Source organism: Gasterosteus aculeatus, chromosome 9 (assembly GCF_964276395.1).
Source record: "Gasterosteus aculeatus chromosome 9, fGasAcu3.hap1.1, whole genome shotgun sequence".
Taxonomy (NCBI): Eukaryota; Metazoa; Chordata; class Actinopteri; order Perciformes; family Gasterosteidae; genus Gasterosteus; species Gasterosteus aculeatus.
Genome location: NC_135696.1, coordinates 7,647,487 through 7,671,301, shown reverse-complemented (window position 1 = coordinate 7,671,301; position 23,815 = coordinate 7,647,487). Strand labels below are relative to the sequence as shown.

The 23,815-nt window shown below is 43.9% G+C and overlaps 3 protein-coding genes across 7 annotated transcripts in view; 1 reads left to right on the top strand and 2 right to left on the bottom strand.

The window, feature by feature from the left end:
* The window catches only part of acox1 (acyl-CoA oxidase 1, palmitoyl), a 12,790-nt gene extending 4,197 nt beyond the window's left edge, over positions 1 to 8,593 (bottom strand). The window contains exons 1-10 of one of the 5 annotated variants that reach the window (XM_078080371.1): positions 8,512 to 8,547; positions 7,369 to 7,456; positions 6,700 to 6,840; positions 6,034 to 6,193; positions 3,235 to 3,395; positions 2,179 to 2,286; positions 1,868 to 1,987; positions 1,667 to 1,782; positions 519 to 688; positions 111 to 273 (exon numbers count right to left, since the gene is read on the bottom strand). In XM_078080371.1, coding sequence (XP_077936497.1) covers positions 111 to 273; positions 519 to 688; positions 1,667 to 1,782; positions 1,868 to 1,987; positions 2,179 to 2,286; positions 3,235 to 3,395; positions 6,034 to 6,193; positions 6,700 to 6,808 — 1,107 coding nt within the window. In that variant the 5' untranslated portion in view covers positions 6,809 to 6,840; positions 7,369 to 7,456; positions 8,512 to 8,547. Of the gene's footprint in view, positions 1 to 110; positions 274 to 518; positions 689 to 1,666; positions 1,783 to 1,867; positions 1,988 to 2,178; positions 2,287 to 3,234; positions 3,396 to 4,862; positions 5,024 to 6,033; positions 6,194 to 6,699; positions 6,841 to 7,006; positions 7,176 to 7,368; positions 7,457 to 8,511 lie in introns of those variants that run through there. The other 4 variants (XM_040185976.2, XM_040185975.2, XM_078080372.1 and 1 more) reach the window with 4 other exon arrangements.
* ten1 (TEN1 subunit of CST complex) lies at positions 8,565 to 11,764 on the top strand. The gene is made up of 3 exons (XM_040185977.2): positions 8,565 to 8,827; positions 9,518 to 9,675; positions 10,816 to 11,764. The coding sequence occupies exons 1-3, from the start codon at positions 8,739 to 8,741 to the stop codon at positions 10,953 to 10,955; spliced, it is 387 nt and encodes a 128-aa protein (XP_040041911.2). The 5' UTR covers positions 8,565 to 8,738; the 3' UTR covers positions 10,956 to 11,764.
* On the bottom strand, positions 11,106 to 23,815 carry evpla (envoplakin a). Its single transcript, XM_040185974.2, has 22 exons — positions 23,548 to 23,815; positions 21,352 to 21,451; positions 21,107 to 21,261; positions 20,739 to 20,862; positions 20,371 to 20,502; positions 20,188 to 20,229; positions 19,759 to 19,920; positions 19,544 to 19,651; positions 19,315 to 19,410; positions 19,093 to 19,203; positions 18,430 to 18,576; positions 18,139 to 18,290; positions 17,914 to 18,011; positions 17,597 to 17,769; positions 17,245 to 17,420; positions 16,984 to 17,122; positions 16,694 to 16,887; positions 16,239 to 16,389; positions 16,025 to 16,108; positions 15,828 to 15,935; positions 15,497 to 15,589; positions 11,106 to 15,383 (listed from the first exon to the last, which is right to left on the bottom strand). The coding sequence occupies exons 1-22, from the start codon at positions 23,604 to 23,606 to the stop codon at positions 11,997 to 11,999; spliced, it is 5,991 nt and encodes a 1,996-aa protein (XP_040041908.2). The 5' UTR covers positions 23,607 to 23,815; the 3' UTR covers positions 11,106 to 11,996.

Sequence of the window (23,815 nt, the reverse complement as noted above, 5' to 3'; positions counted from 1 at the left end):
TGCCACGGGTGGTCTATTGTCCAAAACAACATATGAGAAGAAGTAAGTCAAGGCGCATCATCCTCTGTCCTTATCAAACCCAGAGCACATCCTTCATGTCCGGCCAGTACCTCGGGCAGCTCACTGAAGTCCCCCTCGTTGATGTCTCCACTGATGCGGTGGTAGGTCTGTCTCATGTACTGGCCAACAAACGTGAAGGCATAGGCCATGGCCAGCAAAGGCAGCAACTTGTACTGCTGTGTCTGGTAATCAAGGATCTGAGGCTCTGGGTGTCTGTGGGACACAAAGACACAGGTTGGAGTGTTTGATTTCCTTCAGTATGTTGTAGGAGAAAAACAGTGCTACTTCAATGTCCTGTTAGACCCTGATCAGCTAGACGATCGTACAATTCTGGTGAAAACTGAAGCAAAACCTAATTTTGATCACAACCATAAGCAGGTGTTTCCCTAAAACTTAAAGTGAGAAACGAAATGTTTGAGCAGCAGTTTCCTGAAGTGCACTAATTGGTGTTGACTGACCCCGGCCGGATTTCAGACTGATGTCGAACAGAACTGTAGCGGATGGCGATGGTGCAGGATTTGGAGAGGGCCCGCGCCGACTCCGCTACCAACAAGGAGCGGATGAACACCATGGTGCCGTAGGTCAGCTTGGTGCTCGGTGGCTTCAGATAGGTTCCATCTGCCTCCACCTAGTGGGGGGAAATCATTATTTCGTTCCTTTCAATTATGCAAAATGCAAGCGCAAACACTACTTTGCCCTCATCAGATATCTACTGTTTTGGCCAGCCCATTTCCAGAAATGAGTGTTCGAATACATTTTAAAAACTTTTCTCTGTATACTTCACTAAAGCCCCAGAATGACGATGACTGACACGTCAGTGTAAAGAACCATCCCTTATAGCAGTGCCGGTCATTCCAAAGTGCTTGCGTACTCCGCGATACCAATCAGAAAGGAGGGTGGTCTGGAGACCCGGGGTTACGCAAGCAATCTAAAGTTCACTCACATGGCAACTCTGTGCCACAGATTGGGAAACTACAGACACCCGGATGGCTGTGCAGATATCACTGGGCTGCCTGTACAGTCTCCTTGTGCGTGTATCTACACAGATACTACAGGCCTCGCAATCCTTATTATCAATCCCACCCGTTACGCACATAGCCTGGTCTCTCACAGTGCATTTGACACAGTGAACCACCAGATCCTCATTTACTCCCTTGGAGGAACTGGGTGTGGCAGGCTCTGGCTCACCCTTATCTCATCCTACCTCAACAACCACACTCACTATGTAACTTGGAGAGGACCTGTGTCTGAACCTGGTCCTCTCACCACTGGGGTCCCCAAACGCTCCGTCCTGGGTCCCCTCCTCCCTCTTTACACCAACTCTAATGGCCTTCCACTCACACGGATTTTCCTACCACAGCTATTCTGTCTACACCCAACTACTGCTGTCTTTCCCCAATTTCGATACAAAGTTCAGGGTTTCCCCTAGGTTTACAACTTTGGAGGGCTGACGGCAGGGTCCTCACCCCATCCCTGACTGCTAGGAACCTCTGTGTGACACTGGACAGTTTCACATTCCCTCGCTGCCACAATTTCCTGTAGATTCACTGTCCTGAACTGTATTTCTGTCCTCGGGACACTATCAACTGAAACAATGTCACGTCACCTTGGCGAATTTCATCAGCATGTTCTCTCGTGGGATTCGCACGTTCTCCAATTTCAGGAAGCCGTTGTCAACTTCACTGAAGCCAAACTTGGGGCCGATATCTCCAACCACAATACCTGCAATAGAAGGAGAGAAAAGACAGGAAGGTAAAAAATGATTGACATCACCACAAATCCAGAGATGTATATAGATGGAGGTTACCTGGCAGGGGAACGTGTGTATCCAAGTCACGGATGGGTACGATAAAAGCATGCAGGCCGTGGCAATTTCCCTGTGTATAAAGCTGGGCTAGAACTATTGCATGGTTGGAGGTCTTTCCAACTAGAAAGAGAGAGAGTGAGAAGGTTGAAATGTGTCTGTTCTGAAGGGCAAGGAGGTTTTCTCAGCCTTAAAAAAAAAACTTCTACATAAAACGTACTCCTCACAAGACTTCTGGTATTAATCCTACTGACAATTGCTAGAGAGTTCTTGGTAGAGTCCTGCAGAGTCAATGATGGTGTAAGTGTACTTACGTCCTCCTGGCCACCATTTGATGGAGCTGACTGTGGGACTGTTCAAGACAAACTCCTGCGTGGCTGGGTCGTACGTGGCCGTCGTCTCAAGCCCCCTGAGGTGTGTGCCTGGAGAGACATTGCATCAAAGCCCACACACACAAACACACACACAACAGAAAAGCCTAAATGAAATGATGGGACATTAACAGACTGATAATTAATCAATGATGCATTTACTACTTCAGCATCAATCATCAAGATATTCAAAACATCAAATCAAATAATGGGTAAAAACAAGTTTAGTCCAATTTGAATCTGCAACTTTAGGTATTTGAACTCTTAATAAAAAAGGAGCAAAACAGTGCACGTTGTAGATGTTTGACAGATCTAACCACATACGCAACAATCATATTTTAAGATGATTCATCAATGTCATGACATATGCTTGAGGTCCTCGGAGTTTGATTCCAGAAGAAACCAACCAGGTATGGTTGGTGTAATCAAATTGCAATATGTGTCGCTATATTGGTCTGGAACGAAAACCAAAGCGTAAAAACAAAAACGTATACAAACTATCGAAGATTGTTAGTAAAAGAAACCCATTTGTCATAAACGCATGAAAAGGGTAAGAAAGGTAGTGTGTCAGGGAGCCAAATACCTTTTGACAGACTATTTTTGTGGCATGCAGGTCAAACCCAAAAATTTATATATATATATATATATATATATATATATATATATATATATATATTCATTTTTTTACAAACTTGATACTTTTGTACTTCTCGAGCTGACACAAGCGGTCAGTGTATATATATCTTTAACCATATCCAATATTTGACCGTCTTTTGGTTGCATTTATCATCAATCAGCAAAAGATTGTTTAGGCCGTTTCTTCCCACTCGGCTGAATTAATTTGTATCCTAAACAAAAGCAACATTTGGGAGAACCTGCAAGTCAAACAAAACTACAGAATGTCAACACCAATTACCAGAAAAGAAGCATATACAAATAATCCCCGTCTGCTGACCGGTCTAAACAGGGCTGTGTTTTGGACTGCTCTGTTCTTTTTACCGTGGCCCATCTCAGTCTGAGCGTAGGTGCCGATGATCTCGAGGTTCCAGGCGGGCATGAAGAAACGGTCCATCTGCTCTGGGGTGGCCTGGTTGAGCAGCGTGGGCAGGAACATCCCCAGATGGAGATCAAAGGGTTCTGGCCGGTCTGGGTGCACACAGCTAGGGCCACGCAGGACAGGGGGCAGCAGAAAAGAGAAGCAGGTGGCAATGTGGAGAGGGCGAGGAGGGAGATGGTGAGGTGAGTAATATGGGAAGATTGAACGGAGGACGTGGGAGACCACAGATTGTGGTGGGGTTTTTTAAGGCACAGGAGGGATTTGGGATAAGAAGTGATATGGTTCAGATGAAGACAAAGCAATGGAATAAATAAAAGACAGAGGTTGTGCAGGAAGGAAGTGAAGAAAGCAGTGATAGACAAATTAAATCAGCGTTGGTTCACATCATGTATATTGATTTGATAACAAATTGGCTTGAAAATCCACTCAAAAGTTTCCCGTCTACCAGATGTCAGTTGAGGCTCTGCTCGTCAGTTTCTGAGCGCAAATCAAAGCATAGAGGTTCAGAGAACACTACTAATTTAGCTGCCTTTTATATTTCTTTAGTGGTCACATGGGAACTTCCTCTTCATCACTACCTGGATGTTCAACTAGTCGGGAAAAATGTTTTTGGGAAAATGGAGAACACGAGGTGGAAACAAAAAAAAAATCTTTTTGTAGCTTTAAAAAAGGTAATCTCAAGGGAATTATGTCAGGAATCTTAGGGCCTAAACTTTCAGCGCAGGTTTCCACAGCTAAACAAACTATTCTTAATAAATATTAAACTCTATTCCAGCAAGGCAACAAACAATAGCTGGCACAGCAAACATTCTCTCTCCGGTTATAAAGGGACAATGAGAAGCTAAAGCACAGCCTCATCATGGGATACCTCCACATACTCTAGATATCCAACCAGTTTTAGTTTCCTATCTACTACTAATTTACACAAAGCAATACATTCCAGTTATGAGCCAAATACAAGACAGACTGGATGGTTAGGAATAAATTACTGATTCAAATCAATGGAGTTCATCATTTTCAAAAGGGCTGGAAAATAATCAAGACAAAGTAATCCGAAGGCACAGCAGCTTCCCCATTAGTGCATTTTCATGACATAAATATGTGAGTGTTGTGAGTAGAAAGGAAGTAAAACTACGCAATGAAGAAGGGAGTTCATTTTGGAAAAGACGGGAGAAAACTAACTCATCTTCTTTTAAGCTACTACGAAACATGAAGGAGTACTAAACCACTAGAGGAGCGCTGTTGGTAGCGAAGCTACAGCACATGAACTCAACTAGCCACAGTGAATCACATCTTGTTAGAACAAAATTTGACACATGAAGGCGATTTTATGGACACGCATGCAGCTGCTTTTGAATTTTCTACATGATTTGGATCTGTCAAACACGTACAAGAAATCACCGGAACTGCTCCGAAAACTCAACCGTCTCCCGGAGCTGTGGCCAAAGGCCTTTTTGAAAAACACTGTTTTATAAACCTGCACGAGGGAAGTTGTGTTTGAGGGACTTCAACATCAAACGAGCAGGTGAATAAATTAAGGGCTAAATTAAGGGCTAAATCCAGGACTAACCGTGACCCATTTCTGTTTGGGCATATGTGCCCACGGCCTGGAGGGACTCTGCCAGAGGTAACCACTTCCTGGCCTGCTGAGGGTCACACTGGCTGTACAGGGTCGGGAGGAACATGACAAAGTGCAGCCCCATGGCCTCGTGGTGGTGGCCAAGAACCATACTGGGTGAAGGGAAGGTATAGCACACACAGCTTAAGTTCAGATCAGCTGTTATTACAACATCGTGTCATTTATGTACTTGCTCACTCACTTGTTCCGTGGAAGCACCTCGATCTTTACGGCTTCGGCCAAGTTTATCTCACACTCCACAATTAAGTAACAAGTTCGGTCTCTGCCGTCTTGCAGACAAAATAAATGTACAGTATAAATGATATAAGCTGACATAAAACCTGAGAATCTGATAAAAACCTCCACTGCACTACATTGGGCAGAGTGTGGAAGCTGGATCTTTTCGTGCTGTGCCCTCTGACACCGTTTTAATCTTATCTTGATCGTCGCGCCAACTGCATTCATTGGAATTGAGATCTCAAAAAGCCACAAAGACTGCCGGGCAAGCTCTGATGAACGATACAAACTTTCCTCAGGAAATTTCTAAACCATTCTGCGGTTTAGTTGTTGGATACAGGATAGACAGAGTTATGAAACTGGTGGCAAAGACAACTTCAAATGATCGACCACGGCCGTCATATCGCGGCACCGCGTCTGCATCATGACAACCTTTGCTTTGTGAAAGAACCTTTGAAACCAATAGTCCCTGAACAAGGTCAGAAGTTTGCTTGACATCAAACACATGCTGTCAGTATACATATATTACCACATTGTGTTTGACAAAAAAAGCATTTAGAGTACGTTTCTCAGCTGATTATTAATTTGAATTGCAAAGACTAGAAGCACACAGTAGAACTGACGTTGCCTTACTTGTGCGAGTCATTGCAACACTGTTGCATCAATGTTCACGAGGTAAACATGATAATAATTGTGATGTGTTATATGCTTTAAATGTTTTCAGTGCATATAGAGCAGGTTGAAACACATACACCCCTTTATGGGCCTTTTGTGTCGACCGCTCCCGGCAGCAGATTCACAGCTGCTCTTACACATCATTCCCCTAAAAAGACCTTCTGGATCTACAGGATGTATGTACACCAGAGAAGACTCGTTTACCACATACTTCTTGTAGCAGTAGATTTCCTCCGGGTCTGCGATGCCATACTCTCTGAGCTTCAGGATCATTTGGGCACTTTTTTTAACAGCCTGGTCATATCGCTCACTGCGGGACAGGAAGTTTGGGTCCTCTTCCTTAAAGTCTGGGTCGCTGAAAACCATCGCCTCTGTAGTGGATGGTGGGAAACGAAATCAGCAAAGTATCTTTTAGCTATACAGCTGTACAAGTCTACACAATGCGCATATTGAAGGTCAAGTTGACATTTCTAGAAGTCTGTGAAACGTGAAGGGTCATGTTCAGTGCTGAGGTTACATAATAGGACACTAAACACATTTGATCACCCAACAAAAAACATTTGTAATTTTAGCCAAGGGATCAACCAAATCACCCTTACATATGTAACATGAACTAAATTTACTCGTATATCCCAATAAGTTGGTGTTCCGTTGAGAAAGTTAGGTGGTGTTCCGGACTATTAGAGCGTTGCCTAGCGGCTGGAGACAGAAAGGCCGTCAGCGTACATCCAATGCGAGCCTTTGCTAACAGCTAGCGCGCTTGTGCTCCACGTTGTGCTTTTCTGCTAATACCCCCACTGTCATCATTGAACGAAGATGCTTACGCCGGAAGAATAACTTCCGGCACCACCGGGCTAACGAGACCTCTCAAACTCACCGATTTCTCGCCTTCTTTTGGTCTTTTCATACCCCCCGTCCAAAATGTGGGTCAGTTTCTCGACGTCGAAGGTGGCGTTTTGCCGCTCTCTCGTGATATCAGGATTCATGGTTGCGTTTCGAACTGCGAACGATATTTGCGCTGGGGGAGAGAAAAGTATAATAACAAGTGTGTTTTATAACCTCAACCTGACTAGTCCCCTCGATTCCCCGGCCTCCCCCCGGCGCAGGCGCAGAGACGAGTCACGTGACACGCACCCGGAAGCAGCTACGGACTGTCTAACGTTTACAGCTCCGACTATACTCACGTCATTCGACTTTAGGCTTATTTGAGATAAGACAGTCCGGTGCAGAGTGCTTATTAGATCACGTCCGACTGATCTATGACGTCATGAACACCGTGGTAACGATAGCCTCACAATAGCGAGGCGGTCGTTTGCTGAGCCATGACACGCACTTGCTCTGCATCGACGTCATGACCTCAGGGCCATTCTGTGTCAGGAGCTTCTTCATATAGCTGTGATGTTTGGACTGTTGGATCACTATGTAAATTTCTTCAACTTACGAGAATTTAGAAGTGACAGTATCTTTGTGTGTATTTATTTATATAAATGTTTAAATGAAAAATGTGTGACCTCAACATAGTGAATAAATGTTAGATATCACAAACCTTCTTGGGAAGCATCTTTTAGTTTGACGATTAATGATCACTTCATATTCCCACCGATTTATAGTTCAATTACCATGACTTCTTCCTCCTAAACAACATTGCCAGTCAGACTCCCAATGATCAACACGCTACGTGCAGGTTAAGTCAAAATAGCAAAATATTAAAACAAAATTAAGACGACAACCCTTTGACATTTTCAGAAAAGTTTGCATAATCATTTTTTGATCTGAAACCCATTAGTTCTCCTTATTCCCTTTTCTATTCAAGTTTTTGCTTGAGCTTTTCCAGATTTCTGATCTTGAACAAACTGATGTCTCAAGGCACAATGACCATAATGCAAACATGACAACCATTCTTAAATAGACGACAATGGAAGAGATCGATCCTGCAAATTCTAATATAACGTGTTATTCTAATCTCAGATTTTGAGATTAAATACATCAATAATGGTCAATGAGGGAAGTCTTGTTATCCAATTCTGTTAGTTCTGTTAGTTCACTGGAGCGTTCTGGTTAACTCATTAAGAAAAAGTCAAAGGACTGAAAATTAATAAGAAACATAATGATTCATTCATTTTTTAAAGTAATTTGAGAAAATAGTAAAACTTTCGCTGGTTACAGCTTCTACATTGTGATCATTTGTGGATTTTCTTGCCTTTGGAAAATCATGAGCTAACATGTTTGGGACAGTTGGAATACACTTTTCCAACTGTCCTTTTCCAACTGTCCGAGCCCCAAACATATTAGCTCATGATTTTCCAAGGGCACTCTGGGAAACTGCGATAGACATTTTTCACATGTTTCACATTTTTTGGACATTTTACCGACACAAATAATTGAGAAAATACTCAATGAATCAATAATGGCATTTCATTACAAATCCCTGCATCTTTTGGTCATTTATTGACCTTAAACGGATTGGGACTCTTTGTTCCCTTTTCTGTGTTTTGCTTGAAACTTTTCCAGACTCCTGTGACCTCGATAAAAATGTTGTTCAGTGAAACGATCTGACTAAGTGAATAACGAATAAGCCAATAGACAGAAAAACAGGATTAAAAAAGCTTGAAACTTGAGTAGTAAAATTAAATAAAATCATTGAAAATGATTCATATGAAATAGGCTTAAGAAAAAAATGAGCACATACCAAATCATGTGTTATTTACGTCAACCTGTCCCGATGTCCTCCTCCTCCTCCTCTTCCTCCTCCTCCCGTCCCACCAGCTGAGGGGCGTGGAGAGGCGGAGACAAGTCACGTGACACACAACCCGGTAGTAGCGGCAGATCAGCGGCAGTAAACGTGCTTTCAAAAGTCATCATTTTTCACTACTTGCTGCAGTTTAATTATTTTGGATTTCTCTCCCCTCTGACGTCATGCTTCCCGCACCTGCAGTGTTTCATTTCCCCTGGGAAGTAAACTCCGGAGAGGTGCAGGAAGGAGAATCAGTGAGGGTGTTTGGCAGGTTGGTTATTTTATCAGTTTCTGATGCTCTGGAGGGGAAACAAACCCTATGTATGTTTCCATGTAGCAACGAGTTGGTTTGGTACAAGCACATGTTGCATTATGATATAATAAATGGGGGCTGAAGTAGCTATCCGGGTTTGACAAGTCTGTCATCAATGAAATATAGTTTCTCAACAGTTTATGAACTGCCTCCAGTGTCAACTTGTGAATGTAGTCCAGGTTTAATGGAACTTGGGTTAATGTGGTTTGGATGGACAATTAACAATGCAATTGTCCTATTTTTCCATTTTTCAAAATATAGAATGAATGTGTCACAGATTTGAGATTATATTAAAAAGGCCACTTCTTAGACAAGTTCAGGGTCGACAAATCAAATTACTTTGAACTACAGCTGCATCTTATGTTGTTTTAAATGGGGAAAAAAGTGAATCATTTTCAGAATATCTTGTCCTGCCTTCAAAATCTACTGAAGTGAAGTTAGTTTAAGGACATCAAAAGTCAATGTAATGTGTATGCAGCTCAACGGCCTCCCACATAATTCCCACGTAATATTATTGTGTCATCAATATGATTGCAGCATTTTAATGTGGTAGCTTGTGAAACCTGATTGTTAGTGACTCTGGGATGTGTAATCTGTATAATTGCATCGTCTGACTGGTACATTAAACCCTCCTGTTTAATTTTCCAGACTTGTCTGCTATCAGCCTGAGGAGTCCAGGGCGACGCTGTCAGCTCAGCATGCTTCAAAAGAGCACCGTGTGGCAGTCCACACTCTGTTTGTGGAGCCTTTTAACCCAATCATTGGGGCCCAGTATTTAGTTCTGGGTGAGATTGAAAAGGCAGAGGGTAAGGAAGGATCTGTGGTGGCGTGGAATTGCAGAATCATTTATTACTGCTTGTTTTACTTTGGTCCACATAATGATCAAAACAGACATTGACTGGATATCGGAAAGTATAATACATACAGTACTAGTCAACTGATAACTGTATTACATTCATTCATATATTTAAAGTACAATATATATTATACAAGTATAATTATACATTCATTGATTTGATACAATTGAGCCAAATAGGCATTTTTGTCATGTAAATAAAAAATATCAATGGGACACAACTAACTGAACCTTATGTGATTCAGTGTAAAGCTACAAGCAGCTTAACTTTAAATAGCAATAAGGACAACAATAACATTAAGACAACAAACCATTTGACTTTAAAAAAAGTTTGCATATAATCAATTTTTGATCTGAATCATATTTGTTCTCCTTATTCCCTTTTCTATATAGGTTTTTGTTAGAACTCCTGGGTGCTTTAGCAAACTGATGTCTCCAAGCACTAAAAAACCTTAATGTAAACCATTCTTTAACAGCTGTGTCACAATGGAGGAGATGGATCTTGTGGGTCCATATTTTCAGATCAAATGCATAGATAATGGTCAATAAGGGAAGCCTGATTTGTCATAATTTGGAGGAAACAGCAAGTTTACGTTTTGCCTCCCCTCGTCTTTAGTTATCAATATGTCTGTTAGTCTTTAGTTTGGTGGAATGTTCACATTAATGAATAAATTGATGGGCAGAAATGAATGAGAAACTTAATTCATTAATCTTTTAAGCAGGGGTGTCAAACTTATTTTCGGTAATTTTCAAGCTAGGTTTGGGATTTGTGCAGTTGAAAGAAATCTTTACATGTTGTTGTAGGTTTCATTACAGATCTCTGAATCTTTACGTCCTTTATTGATCAGAAAAGGATAGCGACTCCTTGTTCCCGTTTCTATTTAAGTTTTGTACAGACTCCAGTAACCTCGATTTAAAAAAAAAAAAGGTTAACGCTTGAGATTTGAAAAGTTAAAAGACAGTTACTCTCCTCTTCTTCTTCTACTGTTTGTATGCCTCTCTTTAACTTCCCCACCACCTCATGTAAATACACCGAGAACTCCCAGGCTTCTATTGCCACCCATTCGATCTGCGCCTTCTCTTCTCACAGGGGTTGGTGCAGTGATCCGTGCTCGTGTGCTGAACTGCGTTGACGGAGTCAACGTTGCCCTTCTACAGAACGCCATCAACGAGCAAAGGAGCTTCTTCATTGAGAGGGAGCAAACCAGCGACAATGCACAGGCAACCTGAACAGGCGGCCCGATGAGCATCGAGCCTGCAGCCGTGTCTCTGCGGCTGTTTGCAATGGAGGGATGTGTGAACTCAAGTGAACTTGAAGAGCGTTTGGTTGACTACGTTGTGTATCTCTGATTTGAAAGTTATAGCTGAGTATGACCGGTCCTAACATTGTCAATGTCATTTTTGATCCTATATCATTCAAAAACGCTTTAAAAGGGAACAAAAGTACTGTATGGGCCACTTGCTTTTTATAAACACTACACTATGGGAATATGGATTGAAATGCAACCCTTTTGAGTTATTTGTACGTTGTAGATCTATTACATCCCCTATTGGATACGGCATGCATACTGGTTCTAACCATATTAATTAAAATTAAATATTCTATGCCTGTATCCAATACAAGAAACGGCCACAAAATGAATAAACACCAATGGATGTTTTGTCCATATTCTGTGTTTAATGCTCTGAACACATTGAATTCAGTAAGGACTGCACAATCTTATCAGTGATCTATGAAGGTCTATACTGGCCTGATGACAGGTGCACACATATTGAAGCTGTTGTAAAAGTCCCAAAGATTTCTTATTTTTACTGGGTTCTTAAAATAGGATTGAATCTGACATTACGTGCTGGAAAGTAAATGTTGAGAGGTATTTGTTTTATTGAAAAAAAGACTTCACAGCCGTGAAAGTGAGAATCGAGATTGAGTTTAAAGTCAACAGTGTCAAGGATAGCCCATGAGTAATACAGAATAAATCAATCTTTGTAAATAGCATTGCACCCTTTCCCAGTGTCCCTAATAAAACAATAACATCAAAGATTAACTGCATTGATATTGAGTTTTTAAATTAAAAGCAAGAAAAAAAAAACATCTGCCCACTCAGACATGTTTGGTAAACAAGGGCAACACAGCAACGATCTTTTTGGGGACAGAAAGCACTGCAGTAGAAGACTTTTCCTGAGGCAAAATATACATTTACATTTATGTTTCCATTGTGGATTTTTACCACGAGTCAGCAGACCAGATAACTTACTATGTTGTAAACATGTCTAGAATTTTGCATATCTATTAGAGATGTAACCAGACTCTTTGGAGGAGGCAGGCAGCATTGGTAAGCCTGACACTGGGTCTATCTTACAGCGATCCAGAGCTTGTTTGTAGCTGATCTTCTCCTTTGTGATGGGGTCTACGATGTCCTTGGGGTAGGTCGACTCGGACTGCAGCTCCCTCATCATCGTGCTGTCGATCATTTTGGACCCGATGGCGTTGAAGATGCTCACCCTTTGGCCGGTTTTGGGATTGATCAGCCCTCCTGTCAGGTGCTGTGCCTCCATGTAGTGAATGGCGGTGTCCTTCGGCATCCAGCCCTTCTGGACAGCTTCTCCCACAGACAAGCGCTCTTTGGTCATGGGGTCTTCAACGCCAGTAAAGGCCTTTTGTGCATTAAGCAGCCTCTGGAGGTGACTGTCCTCGACGAGGCCTCTGACTGCTGCCTTGTTAACTGTGTAACGCTGACTGTTGCTGATGTCAATGATTCCGCCCGTGGATGCCTGAGCCTCCAGGAGTTTTTGGGCGGTGGTCGGGTCGATCAGTTTATTCATGGTGGCGTTGCGTATTGTGTAGCAGGTTTCAGTGTTCGTATCCATTATTCCAGCAACTGGGAGGATTTTCTTTGGAGTGGAGAGGTCGGACGGGGTTGAGTTCAATGTGTTTGTGGTGGACATACGGGTTGAGTTCATCTGGGGTTGCTTCTTGTTGTCCCCCGCGACCAGCAAGGCAAACTCTGAGATGGGAATCTTGCCTGTTTTGTATTGTTGCAGCTCTTGTTCTGTCAGCCGGCCATCCCTCAAGGCATTTTTGATGGAGTACTGCTTTCCGCTCTTGCGATCCTGCAGTACAGACGTCTCCCCATCGGGTCCCAGGGAAGTAATCTCTTCCCAGTCGCACTCAAGCTCCTGCAGATTCACGTACTGTTGACGGTCAATCAGGCCTTGCATGTAGGCATCGTACGGGGACATGTCTTTGCCGGTTTCTGGGTCCAGAATGGTGATTTTGGTGGAGACGTTGGTCTCTTTGGTCCTTGTCTCTGCATGCTCCTCTTTCTGCACATTCTGCAGAAGCTCCCGGATGAGGCTGTCTCGCTGGTGGATCTTGTCTTTCTCGTCCAGGATCTCCCTCTCCAGGCGCTGAGTGTCAGAGCCCATCATCATGCTTCTCTTCCTGCTCATCTGGGTTCTCTCGCTCATCAGCCTGCTCTGCTGCTGGAAAGACAGGCCGATGTCGTGTTTTGAGGCCTCGAGTGTCCTGAGCTCCCGGGTAAGGTTGTCCCTCTCCCGCTTTGATTCATCTCTTTGCATAATCAGGGTGGTCTCCTCTCTGGAAGAGCTGGATTTGTTGCTCATCAAAAAGTTGATTTTGTCAGTGAGACGTTTGATTTGAACGTCTGTGTCCTGTCTGGCAAATCTTTGCTGAGACACCTCTACCCTCAGGCGGTCCCTCTCGGCTTCGACGACCTGGTCTTTCTCCACGCGTACAATCTCTTTGTATACGGTCTTCTCGCCTGACTTCTCCCTCTGCAGGATCTCGAGCCTCAGGGTAATGTTACGGATCTCTCTCTGGCAACGCAGAATTTCGCTGGTTTCCTTGTCCATGTCTGACCGAACGCCCGATGTCAACCTTTCCAATTTTGGGTCTCTTTCAACCTTCAGTACCTCCTCGACAATGATACTTTCCTCAACAGGAGGTGGGGCATTTTCCAGCTGCGTGATGCGTAGACGGATCTCCCTGAGCTCAGACTCGGCTTGAAGCCTCTTTTGGTGCTCAGTGCTCTCCCTGAGGATCCTTTCTGTGTCTTCCACTTTTGTTCTTAGATGCTGCAACTCCAGATCCAGTTGACGGCGGGCCTTTACTTCTTCATCCAGGTTCCTGCCGAGCTTCTCGTGCTCAATCTGCTGCATGGGGTCCTTCTGTAAACGCAAAACCTCCTGCACCACCACTTTCTCCTCAGGCTTCTGCCTCTCCAGCAGGATGTACTTGTTTTGCAGGTCAAACACCATCTCTTCAGTGTTGCGCCGCAGCTGCGCCTCCTCCCGCACAACTCGTCTCAAGCGGTCAGCTTCTTTCTCCAACAGAGGGTCGGGTTCATACTTGATGACCTCTCTAGTGAGGACCTTTGTCTCGATCTTGGACTTTTCAGCCTTCCATTGATCTCTATCTTGTCTGAGAAGTCTCACCTGGTCCAGGAGGGAGGTGTAGGTGGTGTGCAAATGGGTCACCTGATCATTCAGCTTCTGAATCTCTCTCTCATTTTCCGGGCTCCTTTCCTCCTTAACCACCTCTTGTAGAACTTCCTTCGTCTCTATCTTGGGCTTCTCAGAGCGGAGCATAGTCACGTTGGTGGTGATCTGAGTGATCTCCCTCTCCAGATCCGAGCGCTGCTTGCTTAAGTCCTGTAGGTCTTTCCTGAGCCGCATTATCTCCACCTCCGTGCTGGGGTCTATGCGGTAGATCTCATTGACGATTTCCTTCATCTCAACTTTTGTCTTCCAGCCTTGAACTTCTCGGTAGCGATTGTGGAGCTCCGTCACCTCTTTGAATAAGGAGTTGCTTTCAACCCTCTCTTCCTCCAAGCTTGTTTCAAGACGCTTAGATTCAATGATGAGCTCCGGGTCTTGCTCAATTGTTTTCAGTTCCTTAGTGATGACCTTTGGTTTGATATTAGGAATCAGTCTCTCCAGTGCATTAATCTGGCTCCTCGTCTGGAAGATTTCATCGTTAATGAGCTTCATCTTGTTGTTTTCCTCAGCAATGTCCACCTCAAATGTCCGCACCGCTTTCAACATCTGCGGGTCCTGTTCCACTTTCAGCACTTCCTTCTTAACCACCTTCTCTTTGATGGTTGGTTTCTTCTGCTGAAGAATCGTGACTTCTGTCTTCATCTGAATGTGTTCCCCGGCCGTCACTCGAACTTCATCTCTCATCCTCGCTATTTCGTCTCTCAGCTTAGCCGCATCTACGTCCAGCTGAGGATCTCTCTCAAACTCGGTCACCTCTCTGGTCAACAGTTTGGATGGCGCGTTTTTCAGGGTATCCTCCACGATAATAATTTTCTTGTTGAACACCTCGACTTCCGAATGGATGGTGCTACGTCTGGAGGACTCTTCACGCAGTGTTTTCTGAAGATCAGACAAGTCCTTTTCAAGTTTTGGGTCACGGTAGTACTGCAGCACTTCTTTTTCCTCAACACGCTCAACTCCTCTGCGGCTCTTCAGCGAAGTCAGTCTGTCTTTGAAGGTTCTCAGGTCCGCCTCGGCGTGAGCTTTCCTCTCCTTCTCTTCGACCAGCTCTTTAGACACAGTGCCCAGCTCAAAAGCACTCTTTTGCTGGCTTTCAAGCTGCACTTGTTGATGTGCCACTAGTTGGACTTTCTCTTCATTCTGCAGCAGGAAAACCCGATTAATTGGAATAACTTGCTAACTGATTTAATGTAGCTTTAAATAGTTTTACAGGAAAGGTTTTTAGGTACTGAAAAGGCGACCTGCTTTCTTACTTGTAAAATGAGATTCTTTGCCAACCCCATCTGTTTTTGGCGTTGGGTGTTTTCTGCTGTTGCCTCAGCATATTGTTTGACCAGATCCCTTTCCTGCAATGACCGAGAGACACAGTAAACCATCAACCATCTCAATACTTTAATGAATGTAACAAATATACATTATATTGTTCCCTCCAGGAAAACATGTTATGTAAACGTAGTTCCTATTTAGTGCAAATTAAACAAAAAATGTAAATTCCTGAGAACAGGCTGCACAATAAGCCAAAAGTGCATCAAAAAATGACATAAAATGACAAATATTTATTAATTTATTGAGTTCAAATGTTACCTGTCTTTCAACAGAATCAGCCAGTGTCATCGAAACAGGTCTCTTGGTAACTTTGGCTCCGGCGTCCTCTAGTGTGCCGTTGTATTTGTCGACGTTGACCTCGTAATTCTGCATAGAACAGAAGAATCAGTTTCACATTGTTTCAGTCCCTTGTTATTATTTTAAAGCACTGTGTTGCACTTTATTTAGAGTATTACATTAAGGAGACTCTGCAGGTCTTGAGACAGGTCAGTCACTCTGTCGATGTCATCTCCCTTTCTCTTCAGGTCATCCATCACCCTCTGTGGTAAAGGGTTTGACAGGAGTGTATCACTGTGAGTTATTCATATCATCTATCATTTACTTACAGCTCATTTAACAGATTTTTTTAAAAATGAAGAGAAGCATAGGTGTAAATAAAGCAGCCTTTACCTTTTGGGAGTTCTCCTTGGCAGTGACCTGAGACAGACTGTCATTGGGGTTTATTGTGTTCTGCGGCAGGTTTTGCAGGAAAGACGTCACGGATTGGGATGTACTTTGAAACTCCTGGTTCTTGGGTCCGGCTTCTTGTAAGATGTTTTCTCTGAGATAATTCATGACAGAAAGTGAAACAATCGGCTTCATAAAAGCTGTGCTTTGTAGTACTTTCTAATTCAAACGTTTTGCTGTCTTTTGTGCCTTTTTTCATATTTCTATCCTAGGTATAATTAACCATAGCCTTTTCATGTCAACTTTGCAGCTTTCTTCATGTAGTTTATATATAATAAAAGTAGGAGCCACTAGTGACAACAGAGCTGAGAGCATTGCCGACCCCCCGACTTACAGGCCGAGACATAATTAGGGGGTTTAAAAGAACTACCGGTACAAGCACCGCTTCAGATTCTCACCTCTCCTTGAGCTGGTTGTCCACGTTGGCGTAGCGGGACTGCAGCTTCTTGACCTCTGTTCTCTGGCGCTGGATGTCAGGGCAGTACTCCTGGTAGCCCTGCTGCAGAGAGCTGCACAGCTGCTCCGTGGCCTCCAGATCCTTACTTAGCTTCTTCATGTCGTCCTGAGCCGCCGTCACAGATTTTCGCTGGTCCTGAATAGCAAAGGTGACACGCAATTTATAATTGGTCAACTCTAAGATGAACCTATGTGAAAGAGAACCGCCTTAAAAGAGGTAACCTTTCCTCACCCGAATGTCCTCGGTGCGGGCTTTGATTACGCTTGGCACATCGGGGATTGGACCATCGGCACTCAGCCTTTTCTCAAACCCAGAGACGAGGCCGTCCGTCCGCTTAATCTGATTCTCCAGCTCGAGGGAAGCCTTAGCTCTGAAAAGTGGGATGAATGCATTGAAGATTGTAGGCCTAGTGAGATTATCTGGCACAGGTCTGCAAAGATTTTCACCATGTCACTGCATACATGCAACTACTCAAACAAAACATGCACTTACTTCTTGGTGTAGAGGTCAGCCAGTGCTGTGATGCTGTTATGCTTGTTGTTGGCATCACTCAGCTTGAGAGGCAGTTGGGCAGAGGTGCTGCCGGCATCTTTGGACAGCAGGGGCTGCAGGTTGGCCTGAGCTGCCTGCTTCTGCTGCTCCAGAGCCTTCAGAACCCTGGCAGCTTCCTATCAGGGACAAACATAAATACGTAAGACACTTGCACTCATAAACTGTAGGCCATCACAAATCAGACATCATCCAGAGAATAAGGGCAAAAACAGAACGAGTGCAACGATCTAGGCTCCAGTGAATAAGGAGTTAAATGAATAGAATGGGTTGTGTGTGAATTCAGTCATCTCACCTCTTGTTCCCTCAGCCTCTTGGCCAGATCTCCGGCTGGGTCGGAGCGGTTCAGCGGGGCTCGCAGGCGACTCAGCATGCTCTCCTCAGCGCTGGTCAGGTCACCGTCCAGATTGTTCAGCTGCTGAGACAGCGCTTTCACTTTGGGATCCAGCGGGGCAGCAGACACTGGGGCTGGATGACAAAACAGGGACGCTTATTAGTTGCCTGTGTGACTGTGGCCTTGAGGTGCAACTGGTGTTACAGCCTCATCATGGTTTAAAGAAGAAATGATTCCTCATATGAGAATATTTCAGTGTTTAACTGATGGACAATGACCTGATTTTTGGGACCTGGAGGCCTCGTATTTGTGATTCTTCAGCGATGCCACCAGAGCAGCTCTCCTCTTCTTGATGTCCGTCAGTTCACCGCCCAACCTAATGAATTGTAAAAAGAATTGAATGGACACTGTATTACAAACTGATATTATCAGATATTATATATGATATTATATGGGAATTCTATGTTGTAGCTGCATGATAATTACAAGCGTGCATTACTCACAAGTCCACTTTGTCGATGGCATCTGGATCAGGTGGGGGGATCTGGAAGCAAACTCCAGGGAAGGTTTTTGTTACCCCGTCACTGGAGGTCACGGCCCAGTTTTCGTCTGAGTTAGATTTCAGGGAGAACTTTTCGCCTCTTTCCAAAGAATCCTGGATGGTGATATCAAACAAAACACACACACACACACACATACATAAGGTTTAGCCAGAAGAAATGAGCAAATGCCGAAATTCAACCGTCACAGCTGTGGATATTTGACAGTGTTTTCTGCAGGTCAAGGAGCTTCACCTTATCTGTCTCCCAGTCACACAGGGATTCCACTGTGATGGATCGGTTTGGGGTGTTGCGTCGGAGCTTCAGCGGAGCGATGGTTGTGCTGCGTCTCCTCAGATCGGCCAGCAGCTGCTCACTGTTCTGTACCACGTTCTCCTCGGCCTGGTGGGGAACAGACACAGAGATGTCACATCAATACTTGTCTCCTGGTAGAGTGTCCAAACTGTTGGAAGGTCTTTGTTAGTATGGACTGGGGGAGAAAACCACAAGCTTTTTTTCACCTCTTAAATTGTGGGGAAGATGTGAGATTGACAGCGAAATAGAAGCAAAAGTAAAAAAGTATCCAAGCCTTTAGAACAAAATATTTTAAAAAGCCAAAAGAAAGAATATGACTTCAATAATTGATGGATGTGTACTGTACTATTTTTTTTTAACTTTTTGGAATCGTTAATTAAATCCCTTAGAAAATAAAAGCATAACAATATACATATTTTAGGTAGAGATAAAAAAGCATAACATACAATGACAAGTTGACAACTTTCCCAACGTGTACTTTTACACTTCTTCGGATAACTTTCTCAATAAGACGAGTGGGTGTTACAAGTTGTATTTTGTTATTTAATTTGTTGTATGCAAAACCCAGAGTCCTTTGTTCTGTCTCTAGAAGCTCCTCAGTACCTGGAGCAGCATCAATGTCTCCGCTGTGCTGTTTTTGCTGATGGTGTTGGGGTCCACGCTCTTGTTGAGTTTGGACAGCGTCTCTGAAAGCTGCTCAGTCTCCATTTGGTACTGTAAAATAGGACAAATACATATTTATTAAAACCTGAATCGGCCCCCCTCAATGCCTTCACACAAAACCTTGATTCAAGCAAAAGTAGGGTGGACAGTGTGCCCACTTACCTTTTTGTATTCCTCCACACTATCCAAGTGTGTCTCTTGACAAATACAGAGATTGAGGAATTTCTGCCACTCGTTTCGAACACCGTCTTTCTGAGCCTGGAGATGTAACGTAATATTATCAGTTACCTTGCAAATGTAAAGTAGCAATAAGGTGAGTTCAAGACTTTTGGCCGTCAAAGTATTGCCGTTGCTTTGGAAAGCTGTGTCTCCTCATTATAATGAGACCTACTTGTATAGTGTCGCTGGCTGGGTGCTTCAGTCCAATGAGTTTCTCTCCATCGTCCTGCAGTTGGTTCACCTTGCTCTCGTGGGACAGCAGGCTGTTGTTCTTGAAGTTCTGAATGAGGTCAAAGCAGTGCGGTTGTTAAGTACGGCAGAAATAACTCCGTTCGAATCATTCAAACACAAACAACCTCTTCAAAGTATTTAGAGCGTTTCACTGACCTCATACTGCCTCCGGACATCAGGTGGGTCCACCATGCGGTCACTCCAGTCCTGCCTTTTGATCTTATCTTGCTCTTCTCCAAGGAACACCATTTCTTTGTTGCAGCCGTTCATGTATTCGTACAGGCTGTTCAGGTAGTGGCGACGCCACTTGGAGTTTTCCTGAAGCGAAATGAAATGACACTCAATGAAACATTAGAAGCCCTTAGTGTACATGTCAAAATGAAACTTATATCGAAGATGAAATAGAGAGGGAATGTATAGGAACAGAAGTAAATATACGGTATGTCTTTAAGGTCAAAAAGGAAATATCATTTGTGTTGCATCTTTAAAGAAAAAAGCGATAAGGCATTTCTCCAGATCCCTGAATGGACGTTTACTCATTGACTTTATTATCAACTCAAATATAAAGATGAAAAATGGACTCACCAGTAGATTGTTGTACTGCTTTTTCAGCTCATCATATTTCACCTAAAAAAAGACAACAGCAAACCCTGTGAGCTGCTGGAAACACTTAAAGACGAGACATTCAACAATTTTCATCGCCGCTGTTGTGCACAGTGCTCAAAGAACAAGCGCGGACACTCTGAATATTTGCTTATGCACGCAGACCTTGTTGCCGGCCGAGCTGACGCAGAGCTGGGAGTTGTAGGCCTCGACCTCTTTGTGCAGGATGTTGTGAGCGGCAACCTGCTTCTCCAGGTCTGCCATGGTGGGGCCGTACTCCTCCATGTTCACCGCTTTCTGAGAGCACAAACACAGCAGATATTACCAGCAGGTCTGAAAGGCTGATCAATCGTTAATTAGTTGCAACACCATCTTTGCTGGTTTTGGTCTTTTTATGTGATTAGTTGACAATGACAAACAAAAATACATACCACCAACTTTATACTTTAAGATCAAACGGATTATCAATCCTGTGTCTTCTAATAATTTAAGGCGGATTGGCTCTAAGGCTCAATGTTCTCAATCATGCGTACTTGTTTCTCATTGAAAACAGGCGCCCAGTCGATTCTGGGCATCCGCGACACGTCGTTGACCTGCTCGAAGACGTCTCTGTAGACTCCAGAGTCCTTCAACCAGCGGTCGTGAAGCAGGAGGACGCTGGAGTCATCAGAAGGCAGAAGCGATGCAAAGAAAAGAAGAAGTTAGTGTTTAGTGAAACCCTAAATCTGAAATGTATAGTGAAAAAAATCCCGCATACTAAAAAATGGACACAATCTTTGACAATAATAGACAATGAAATAACGACGACTCCTAGTGTCTCCCCTTCAACCTTCAGCAAAGGTGTGAGGCGGCAGCACACTCTTGTTGCGATTGCATGTATCGATCCTCTCACTCTACTCACTCGCTCTCTATCTCTCTGGCCTGAGGATGATGGGCCTTCTTGGCTTTGTCCAGGTCCAGGAAGAGCTTATTCAACAAGCTCTCAACCTCACCCAGCCTGTTGGACACCTCATTCTGGTGCAGGTAGGGCAGGTCTTTCTTGTCATTCTCAACATCCTGGTGGAAGTAGACGACGGTTACTTATTTTGGGAAGGGCTGCAGGTAAAAGCGATTGGTTTGCGTTTGTCTTTCGATGCGTGTTCTCACCACAGCCAGTAGTTCCTCAGACTTGAGCAAGTCTTTCTCCACTGTGTCGGCATCCTTTTGCATCTGGGCGACCAGCAAGGCCAAGCTGCCGTTCGCGGGCCTGCAGGAAGAGGAGGAGGAGGAGGAGGAAGAGGACAGAGATGAAGCCACCAGCACAGATCAGCATCTCGACACATTAACAAAAGATGAACTATAACAATAGTTCATGGAACAGGGCTGATTTTACAACCCACCAACACTTCATTCATGCACTACACATGAAATAAAGCCAATGTGTAACAGTGACCCAGAGACACTGCTGCATGGTTAAGTCACTCACACAACAACCTAAAAGAACAGTACTATTTAGCAGACCTCTTCAATCAAAGGCCTCTCTATTTCTGCAAACTCTGCAGGAGAGACACACACCAGTTCTTCCCACGTTTAGTGTCTTTCCTCTGACCTGGGAGTGTTCGTCAGGACGTCACAGGAGCGGTATTTGAGGTGAATTGTTGCATTGTTGCACAAACACTGGCATTTGAACAACTGCACTGGCGAGGCTTGTTCACTGAAACCCTTCAACAGTGTATGTTGCTTATGTGAGTTTTAAAAGTGGACATGTCTGCAAACGACACTGTGTTAAGCGAGGTAAACGGCAGCTTCCAATGACAAAGAATACACTTGTATAGATAATATAATCGGTTAAATAATACTTGGTGAGCATTTTGTTACAATCATGAATGGTGAGCAGATACGGCTGATTTGACTTGAAAGTCGGATAACTGGCTAAACTACGTGAGTTGGAAGGGCCTGCCTGCATTTTTAGAACATCACTAAACTTGCAACACAAAGCAATCTGATTTAGAAACAATATTTTAATCACCTCCCATCTCCCAGTTGTAGACAGTTGTAGCTTTGAGTTGAATTTGAGCTTGAAGAGGTTGAAAGCAGCACAAAGTGGTAGTTGTTCTCAACACATCAGAGAGCCATAATATTTAATTGGAATATGCTAATTAAAAGGTCTGCCCTGTCCATTAATCACCCACAAAGAAACAGTTGCTCTTGAATCATGACAGTCCTCAGCAGCAAAGACAATTCTACTGGTACGAAACCAACAAAACCAGCTATCGATTCATCATTCATAAGGAAAAATCTGAGCCAAGAAATCCAAATATGAATCAATAATTAGCGCCACCCTGTTCATCAACGTCTTCACTGATTTAATTGGTGATGGAAATCTCTTCAGGGCTGAATGGAGCGAGTTGTACTGCACTGCGAAGCACGGTTGGGAACCAACGCCCTCCTGAGAGAAAGAAACCAGCTGAGCAGCAGAGACGGCCCGGCCCAAAGCACATTTGTACGAGCAAGGTGAAACCAGCTGGTCACCAACTGCCCGCGAAACCATGTCAGTATTGTGACATCAAACAGGGACAAAAGGTGAGGAATGTATGACTCATTTTGACAGCTGAATGTGTCTCGCCGTCCGCCAGCCGTCAAACTGGTGGTCTTGCCTCAAAACTTTATGTTATGCCGTTATATGTGATAATTAATCACACTCTGTTTGAGAATACGAATACAACTTGTTCTCATCATTACTACAAATACAGGACAGAGGGAAGTGGACTTCTCTTCATGTGCAGTGAAATCAGCAACTTTCTTTAAATGACAATGAATGAACATTGGTCTGCCTGCTGTCTACGTCTCCTCACATTTAACACATGAAGGGGGCCTTTCACACATTTCACTTCAAAAAACAATTTTTAACAACTTCTTTTCAGTATTTGCAAGCGGGCTTCTCCGCCCCACCAAGCAGTGTAAGTCTCGACTGAGATCTGGTGAAAGAAAAACACTGATTTCCACCTGCAGTCATTCTTTTGAGTTCCACCACTCATGTCTTTGCACAACGTCCCACCTCCAGTGACCCACCAAAGTAAACCTGACCTCAGGGCCCCGCAAACAGCCTGGTGAACATCCCTGGAAGCTTTCCCCATCACTGAAGATTAACCTCGGCGCTCCAATTCAGTTAAGAAAAACAGACAGACTTTCACTACGGCGTGATGCAAAAGGAGGGCAACGGCGGGGCGGGAAGAAGGACAACGGCGCGCACAGGAAACATGACACAGGAGGGGTGACTCCAACAGAGATACAGTGTCACCACACACATACATTCAGACATGCATTGTTTTAATGGATTCCTGAGGAAGAAAAAAAACTCACTTGCTCGTCTTGGCCGAGGACTTGAGCGTAGCATCCTTACTCTCCTTTTTCTTAAACATGCTGGACGGTGAGTGGAGTCAGGGAAACTAAATTCTCTCGCTCTCGTTCTTTTACTCCTTCTCGGTCCCGGTCTTCCTCACCTTGTGGATCCCACTCGTCTCTCCTCTGTCTTTGGTGCCTCTGTGACACACTCCCGTCAGCACAGGATCTGACGCTGGCAGCTCCTCCCAGACAGGTTAGCAGGTGTGTCACCGCCCAGACATCCACC